The 9,544-nt window shown below is 39.4% G+C and overlaps 1 protein-coding gene across 1 annotated transcript; it reads left to right on the forward strand.

Moving 5' to 3' along the window:
• Window positions 1-624: 624 nt before the first annotated feature.
• On the forward strand, window positions 625-3,523 carry LOC137074917 (uncharacterized). The gene is made up of 2 exons (XM_067442999.1): window positions 625-682; window positions 1,847-3,523. The coding sequence occupies exon 2, from the start codon at window positions 1,884-1,886 to the stop codon at window positions 2,832-2,834; it is 951 nt and encodes a 316-aa protein (XP_067299100.1). The 5' UTR covers window positions 625-682; window positions 1,847-1,883; the 3' UTR covers window positions 2,835-3,523.
• The last annotated feature ends 6,021 nt before the right edge of the window (window positions 3,524-9,544 follow it).

Here is a 9,544-nt window from a genome sequence, read left to right on the forward strand (position 1 = left end):
ACCGCTGACACTTTAAAAATGGGGAGGAGACCCTGCTTGTCACAACAAAAGTTTTATGGACATTAAAGCCTTGAGGGGAATCTCTATCCATCCATTCATCATTCTCTCTAAACCACTTATCCTCTGCAGGGATGGAGTCATATCTATTCAAATTATGAACTTAGTTTCTAATCTTGATCAAACAGGAGAAATGACTATAAAGATGAACTTAACAACAGGAAAGGTCATCTTTGTCGAAAATAACTTAAAAGACTGTCAAAAGTCTATTTGGTCAAACTCTGCTGAGAAAGCAGTCGTCTTAGCCATTGTGTAAATTAAACTCATCCATCCTTTTATTCAACGACAACAAACAGTATTAGTGACAACAAATATACATATTATACATGAATCATGAAACAAAGAAAGCAAACAGATGAGATTCTTGAACTGGCTCAAAAATGTGATGGGTCATCAGCAATTAATGAGAGAACAGTTAAGAGCATATCTGTGACATGGCATGAGTGAACACTTCCTCCTGGATGCTGCCGAGGTTGACACCCGTGACACACAACAGGCTCGCCACACCCCGTCCATCATATAAGCTGCGGTGTGTGTTCAGATCTGTGCAAACTAAAGAGTGTGTATGAGACATCTGCTTACAACACTGATCTGACACCAGGAGAAACCTGCTCTGAACATTAAGGTATGTGTGTCTTCGTGAAATGACTTTGATCCGGTATCTACAGTGATATAAATGACCATTTCAGTAAGTGTTTGTGCTATAACATTGTTGTGCTGATGGACCTTTAACTATCTTATTAACAGAACATGGCTTCTCGTGCCTAATTAACTCTTTCCCCGCCAGCGTTTTTGATAATTTTCACAAAAGTTTCATGGCCCTCAGAATATTTTGTTGTATGAATGTCTGAACATGCATTACATCAAAAGAAAGAACAGAGCCTCTGCTCTGCTTTTAAACAAATTGATGCAAATTTAAAAATTTGTTTTCAAACAAAAATAAACACATTTATTCCAGCTTCATGCATTCTTTTTTATCAACACTTGAATGTGGGTCAGTTTCATAAAAAGCAACATTTTGAGCAAAAAGCTGAGAAAATCATGTTCACGTCAAGGATTGCGTCTGGATCAGATTCAGAGCGATGATCAAACACAGATGGACTCCAGCAACACCCCAAAGCTTCCCAGTCCTGTAGCTCATCCTGGGTCCACATTTCATTCAGTAACAAGTTTTGATTTAAATGCTGTTTAATGTTGATGATCACGTTATTTTACATATGCATCTGATTACATATGATATCGCTTGTTTCTGCTTCTTCTTCTCCTGTGTTTTCATCAGGAGATTCTGTACTCGTTCAGGAGATGTGTAATAGCACTGTATAACAGTGAAAACACAGAAAACTGGGAAAGAGTAAATTAACTGCATAGAAATAAAGTAATTCCAGGTCTTGAGCACATTATAGTTACACAGCAGTTCACTTAATTATTTCTGTTAGTCACAGACCCTTACGGACTACTGTAAAAACCAAAAACACATAGACACGAACCAAGCATATGACAAATAATAATGCATTTAATAATAAAGTAATAAATTACTTTAATATTCATGGAACCTATACTCTCTCTCTCTCTCTCTCTCTCTCTCTCTCTCTCTCTCTCTCTCTCTCTCTCTCTCTCTCTCTCTCTCTCTCTCTCTCTCTCTCTAACTTTACATTGTAGTGGCTTTAACACCTCAGACATTGCATCCACTTTAATTAAATGAATGAATAAATTGTGTGTGTGTGTGTGTGTGTGTGTGTGTGTGTGTGTGTGTGTGTGTGTGTGTGTGTGTGTGTGTGTGTGTTTACAGTAAACTTCACAAACAACAACAAAACATCTTCCTCATAATGGCTGACATCAGAGTTCTCTCCTGGAATATTAATGGCGTGAAAGCAAAACTTAAGAAACAAAAAGCTGCTCTACTGGATATCTTTGACCAGTATGATATTTTGCTTCTGCAAGAGACTAAAATTGGTAAAAAGCAAGGGAAACCTGACAAGAAAGGGAATGCTGATCAAGACTGGAATACCATCAATGAGGCATTTTTAGAGAAATATACCTTAGTAGAACTGGAAGATCAGACATACAGAGGAAGAAGTGTCAGCCCGCAGAAGACCGTGTATATGACATACTTCAGTTCATCCAGCGAAGGGGTTGCCATCCTTATCAATAAACCACACACACTTCTGAAAGGTTATTCTGAGGGTGGAGAATATGCTTGGGTTCATGTTCAGATCGGCGATCAGAAGTACACGTTTGTAAGTGTGTACTACCGTGGTCGTGGTCCTAATCTGATAGGTCATCTCATGTTGAAGATTATCTACAGCTTCTTAACAGATGGGTCAGATGCTTTTAAACACAGGCCTGTGATTGGTGGAGACTTCAACACAACACTTGACCCTAGACTGGATGCAAACAATAAAAACTCAAAACATGCTCCATTGAGAAAAACACTCAATGATTTCATGAGTATAATGAAGCTCTCAGATGTCTGGAGAAAAAAGCATGAAGGAGCACGTATATACACATACGTAGATAATAAAGAAATTAAGAACAAACCTGAGAACGAACCGAACGGACCTGAGAGCGAATCTGAGAGCGAACCTGAGAACGAACATAAAAACGAACCGAACGAAACTGAGAGTGAACCAATAATGTCCAGATTAGACTATGTGTTCATGTTGGAGAAGGATGTGAATGATGTCAATAGTTGTGAAATACTCGGTGAAATAACACTGTCTGATCATTCCCCTGTGAGCCTTACTCTGAACTATCCTAATACTAATGATGCAAAGTAAATAACGTTGGCTTACTTTTTAACTCAACCATTGCACATATTGGGTCACTATGTTGGGTTATGTTAAAACATTTAAATTGTTGGGTAATTTCTAGTAATAACCCAGCTGTTGGGTTAAACAGAAAGAAGCTGCTTCAGTCTGATTATGAAAAGTAAATCATATAGTTTTTTTATGTGTACAAGTATCAAGCGTATAGCATCAGTTCTGGCAGACACGTCAGTCAAGCTCACGTCAGCTGGCAGTCAGCTGACCCATGCCATCCAATAGGGATACATTTCAGATTAGACTGCGTCTTTGAAATACACCTTCCAGCCATTCAGAGCTGCTTGATTGTCACGCTGCGCTTGTTATATAATATGCTTGCTGCTCTATTAATGGATTCAGGCTACATCTAAACTTTGTAATGTTAGTTTGATCATTTCTATTCCTCTTATTTCTTTCGCTTGCACTCACCATGTCAGCTTTGGTTTCATCCGAGGAGGCTTCTGAGCCAGAACAAAGCTCCCTGATCGTGAGATGATGCTTGCATCTTGCTAGCAAAGGACCCTCGCCAACTATCACCGAATGGCCAACTCAGAGAATCATCACGACCTTGTACAGCATTAACATTCAAGCTCCTGTCGGAGTCACTCACAATGAACTTTTCCAGTTCTTTTTTGCTAAGTTAAGCCGGGTGCACACTGTGCGATTTTGGCCACGATTTGGCCGTCTGAGACAAATTTAGGAAATCCTAAAAGATTCCTCAGATCCTTGGCTAAAATCTGACGTCTTTGGTCGTTAGTTTGACATGTTCACCGGCCGCCGATTAATGAGCGCTGCGATCAAATTTTACCTCAGACGAAGTTCTGGCAGTGTCAGAAGATTTGGCACAGAATCCTGCAGTGTGACTTCTACGACAACAGTCAAATATCTCGGTTTTTCAAGACAAACTACGACCAAAACGAGAGCTAGAGATTTATTTGTAGCCAGCATTTCAGTCCCGCGTGTAATGCAGCTCACCGTCACCCAACGCGTCATTCATTGATGATATAAAACTCCGGGTGAGATTTCTTGCGCGCGTCCGTTTTTAGCGCGCCTAAACTATCGTGCAGTCTGACATTAATGTCAACTGAGATCTTACAGTGTGACACGGGGATCATGTTCGTACAGTCTGACAAGGGACATTCGCAAAGGATTTTGAAAATCTCACAGTGTGCAGGACCCATTAGAGCAGTGGTTCCCAACCACATCCCTGGAGCCCTCCTAACACTACACATTTTGAATATCTCCTTTGACTGACACACCCATTTCAGGTCTTTGAGTCACTAATGAGCTGATGACCTGAATCAGGTGTGTTTGATTGAGGAGACATGCAAAATGTGCAGTGTTAGGGGGGGCTCCAGGAATGTGGTTGGGAACCACTGAGGACCAGTTAGAGACAAGTTAGAGAATCCATTACTGTTGGCACTTCAAAACATTCAGCGCTCTATCACAAACATGGATGTTTGGATTCAAGCTTTGGAACTTCTTCAGCCTTCTTCAAGTTTGTAGAAGATTTTTATTATTGAATTTAATGTAAAATAAGCTGTATACAAGACACTATTAGATATCGGATGTTTGCTGAGGTTGTGTTTGTCCTGTATTAAGTTCATGGGGACGTTGACAATGTGCTTGAAAATGACATGTAGAAGATGCATGATGGTCAGAAAAAGATCTGGGAATGTTGAGACGTATGAGCCAGAAAACCAACTGGAAAACTAGCTGAAGGTTGTAACCATTTTGGGAAAGCAGCTGTGTATATTCCTGTAGCTCAACTAGTAGAGCATGGCGCTAGCAACGCCAAGGTCATGGGTTCGATTCCCAGGGAAAGCAAGAAATGACAATAATGTAAAATGTGTACTTTGAATGCAATGTAAGTCGCTTTGGATAAAAGCGTCTGCCAAATGTATAAATGTAAATGTATATTTGCTAGGTAAACCAAAGAACTGGAGTTGTCTCCTGCAGGAGAGACTCAGCTTTGTTAATTTGAATAAAGTCTTTCTGAAATCAAATGATCTTTGGGAAATGATTTTTGCAAGGAGAAAATTTCCAACATATTTGGCGACCCCGGCAGGACTGGCTTCGGAGCTGATGACAAACCACTGCAGGCTTGATGACCTCGAATGATCAACACAAACTCCAAGTGGCCACTATCTTGAGGTGAGCAAATTTTTGCTTTTTCTCATGTTTGTTCAAATTCAAGTGCAAGAGTTTTATTTGTCACATACACAGTTATACAGAATACAACCGGCAGTGAAATGTAGACAGGTCCGCTCCATGGACAGCAAATAACAATTAACAAAAAAAGCACAATAAATTATAAAATAGGAATAGGATAAAGGTGCTATATATATATATATATATATATATATATATATATATATATATATATATATATATATATATATATATATATATATATATATATATATATGTGTGTGTGTAGAATTATGAATAAATCAAGTAAAAGAAATAAGAGATGTGGAATAAAATAAGTGGAAGAAAAGGGTTAGAGAATGGAATTTAGAAAAAGAGCAGAATGCTCAGATACAACTGGAATTAGAAGATATAAAAGTTCAATCTGATTCATGCAGATCTCTGAGTGTTCACATTTCAGATGGCTTCAATGACAGTGCCTTGACCACTGAAGCAACAAGTGGGGAAAGGTGAAGACACGGCTGCAGAGAGAAGAAGAGAGAGAGGGTGATGGGCTTTTTTCAGCTCCCCTCCTGAAAGGAGAAGATGAAGCTTTCTAAAAGGTCAGCATGGAAAAAGACTGATTTAATGCAGGGAAAGGTGAAACTTTCACTTGAGACTTTCCCGAGAACAGAGACTATATCCTGACATACAAAACTTTGACAAGATCAGCCAAAAGCTAAAATGGAGAAGAGGCTGAGAAACGACAGAGCCTAAGTTCCACTCGACAACACCAGGACTTCGCAACAGGCCTTTGAGTGACATCCGGCTGACGACACATGCAGAACAACAGCCGAGGAGCTTCAAAAGACTGATGATCTATAGAGAAGGACTGACATCGACTCCCTGACGGGCGGCACAGGTGCGGCAATGATCACAATGATCACTCTAGAGTCTGCTTCAAATTTGTTAGTTATGATATTCACTTAATTCATCTTGATAGTTCAATGGTCTCATAGCAGTTCTTTGTATTCTCTGCTAAACTAACCTTCTCTGCTTTTTCAGTATAGGCACCAGTCCAGCCCTATGTCTGATGAAAAAAAAAAAGAGAAAAGAAAAACACAGTGCATTGACAGACAATAGTGTGTGTTCAACTCACCTAATAGTTACAACTGAGGCTGGATTTGGTATAGTAAGGGCTAGAATGTTAAACATCTAGGGCTAAAAGCATTAAATATGTATTCATTGGTTAAGAAAATATAGACACGAGATGTCTCACAGAAAAATATGGTAGGTAAACTGAATGTTGGTCACTCCATCTTGTTTAATAAATTTAACTTTAATTAGAGCTGGATTAAATAATAATAACTCCAAAGTCAAAAACATGAAGTCAGAATGCTGTCATCAGTGGGATAATGAGATAAAAATATTATTGGCCAAGGATCCATGATAATGAAGAGATCTCCAATATCATTCTTAAAGAAGCTCATGAGCAACAACAAAAAGAAAATTACAAACTTAAAATGAGACAAACAAATTATTAAATGCACTTGAGAAATTACAATTGGCTGTCTCAACTGCACCATAACTAGGTCTACTATCTATTAGACTTCGTGAGAAAAAGAAAGGTTCATGCACAGGGAATGCTACAGTGCCATGTTCAGACATCTTTTGGCATTCCTGATGTTCCTCAATCAGAGCACAACCTGTTGAAGCAGAAACAAAGATACATGATGGGGGTGTGATTGATGGCCACGGGGTGTGACTGAGTGAATGAAAGATAGTGTCTGAAGAGACACAGAGGCAAAAATATATTTTGCCAAAACAGCTGTATCTAAAGTTAGTATGTGGGCCCACAGGGCAAATTATGCCCAATAAAATAATGACCATGGATGAATTTGGTTAAGCTTCCTGGTCAATACTTTTGTGGTAAAAAAGAGGGAAAAATATTGCCACATCTGCGCAGCGCATAACATATCTACATTTCTTTTCAGCATATCGCTATGGAGCTGACGGAGCGGATTCAAAAGTGTAATATCATGTAACTGTTAACCTGAGCAAAGTGGGTTGGGTGCTTTCCATATGCATCAGAAATAATGAAAGAATTATGAGACTCCAAACAATGAGGTAACTGAGTTGAATTGGCTAATTGTAAAGAATACATTTGAAACTCTTTGGGGGAAAATGGCATAAGACAAAAATTATTATGAAAAGGAGTTTAAGCCTGTTACGACCCGCTCTCTGAAAGTCGCAACATAAAAAGGGGAAAACGGACAACACTTCTAGTTAATGAAAACTAGTTTATTAAAGTGAAATTAATGCAACAAAGAACGAATATAAACAAACAGAAGTCTAGGGATCAAAGAAACAAATAAACATATAATAGAATATATGAATACACTACATGACTTAGGAGATTACAAACAAACATGAATGAGAAAATAATCAATAAAAGCTTACATCAGTACACAGAGCCACCTCTTAGAAGGTCTATCACACAGAGGGAGCTCCTGATAATGATACACATCACTCTTATATACGCTCTAAACAATTAGCACAGGAGACTAATCAGAAACTCCTCCCACTTTGCCCAATTAGGGATGACAGGAGACTCAGGGTCGTCACAAGCCCTGCTAGTGATGTAAGTTGAGAGCCCTAAAAGGGGACAGGACAGCGCTCAGCCTCACAAAAGCTTTTCACAGGAACAGTGGGACAGACGAGCAGATGATTATTATATGTTGTTGTCACTAACAAGAAATGGTTCAGTCTCAATTATAGGTGACAGGAGCTCAATTCCAGGAAGGATTCCAGTATGATCCAACAAAAAGAACCGCTGAATGTGCATTGTGATCTCATAAGAAGACGTGTGCATTGATCACCAGAGGACACTTGAGTTCATGCTTCTCATCTTAAAATACATCAGCCAGCTTCAGCATTCCAACATACCATGAAGTAGGGGATTCAGAGCGTACTAGTGACGTCTCTCCCTTACCAACGAGGGAAAGCCCATTGCAACGGCTCGCAAAGAGTCACCCTGGTGAAGAGTTGCTCACAGAATGACCATCATCTCAACAAATGGAAAAAAGGGGATAGGCTTGACCAGAGACGCACAATGAAAGGTTGCAGAGTGTTGAAAGCTCATAAGGAGCTATGCAAGGCAGAAGAATCAACCCAGAATTTCAAATGTTATGCTTTAGATCTCAACAGACGGATTAACAATTTAAAAACCCCAGTAAAATAAGAACTGATTAAAAAACAAGAGATAAAACTGCAAAACATTTACATTTACATTTATGCATTTAGCAGACGCTTTTATCCAAAGCGACTTACAACTCAGGAGAACAGGAAGAGATCCGTCAAGAAGAGGCAACGAAACACAAAAAGTGCCCTAAATACCAAGATTTGTACACTGCTCAGAGTAGCAAAGACCAGAAAAGGAAAGAAGAAAGGAGAAATAGAGGGGAAAGGGTTTTTTATTTTTATTTTATTTATTTTTTAATGTAAGATTAAGTGCTCGTGGAAGAGATGAGTTTTTACCTGTCTTTTGAACGAAGTGAGTGATTCTGTTGTGCGTATGGAGGACGGAAGATCGTTCCACCAACCAGGAACAATGAAAGAAAAAGTTCGAGAGAGGGATTTCATGCCTCTCTGTGATGGTACCACAAGCCTCCTCTCATTAGCTGAGCGAAGGCTTCTGGTGGGTGTGTAGACTCGTAGGAGTGAGTCGAAGTATGCGGGTGCTGCGCTTGTGGAAGATCCATAAGCAAGAGTCAGAGCTTTGAATTTGATCCGGGCAGCGAGTGGTAGCCAATGCAGAGAGATGAATAGAGGTGTGACGTGAGCCCTTTTGGGCTCATTGAATATAAGACGTGCTGCAGCGTTCTGGATCATTTGCAGCGGTTTGATTGCACAAGATGGGAGTCCAGCCAGAAGCGCATTGCAATAGTCAAGTCTAGAAATGACCAGGGCTTGGACAAGAAGCTGTGTTGCATGCTCCGTAAGGAACGGTCTGATTTTCCTGATGTTGTGCAATGCAAACCTGCATGACCGAGCCGTCTTCGAGATGTGGTCTTTGAAGGACAGCTGGTCATCAAAGATTACTCCAAGATTTCTGACCGACCCTGAAGGAGTAATCAAAGATGAACCTAGCTGGATGGTAAAATCATGTTGTATGGTGGGGTTAGCAGGGAAAACAAGCAGCTCAGTCTTTGCTAGATAGAGCTGCAGGTGATGTAAAACTGTAGAGGTGCAGATAATGAAAAATAAGACGGAAAAAAGGTTGAGATGCAAAAATACTTGTAAGAGCCCCATAACTTCAAGGAATAAGAAATAAAAATAAATTAATAAATAAATAAATATTATTACTACTAATAATAATAATACAGAAGAAGAAAAATGTAAAAAGCAAACTATATCACTACCGTAGATAAAAGATTGAAGTTTAGACAATAGTAGTTGCAGATATCTTTGGACTTGTGGTAAAGAATGACTTCTGGCCTCTTTGCCACTAAGAAATGAGCGCTAGAGTACGGCTAATAAAGCATTGGCAATGAGAA

The sequence above is a fragment of the Pseudorasbora parva genome, chromosome 5 (genome assembly GCF_024679245.1).
Source record: "Pseudorasbora parva isolate DD20220531a chromosome 5, ASM2467924v1, whole genome shotgun sequence".
NCBI lineage: Eukaryota > Metazoa > Chordata > Actinopteri > Cypriniformes > Gobionidae > Pseudorasbora > Pseudorasbora parva.

What these genes read in the sequence shown, in the direction of transcription:
- LOC137074917 (XM_067442999.1), top strand. Translation starts at nt 1,884, where the DNA reads ATGGCTGACATCAGAGTTCTCTCCTGGAATATTAATGGCGTGAAAGCA.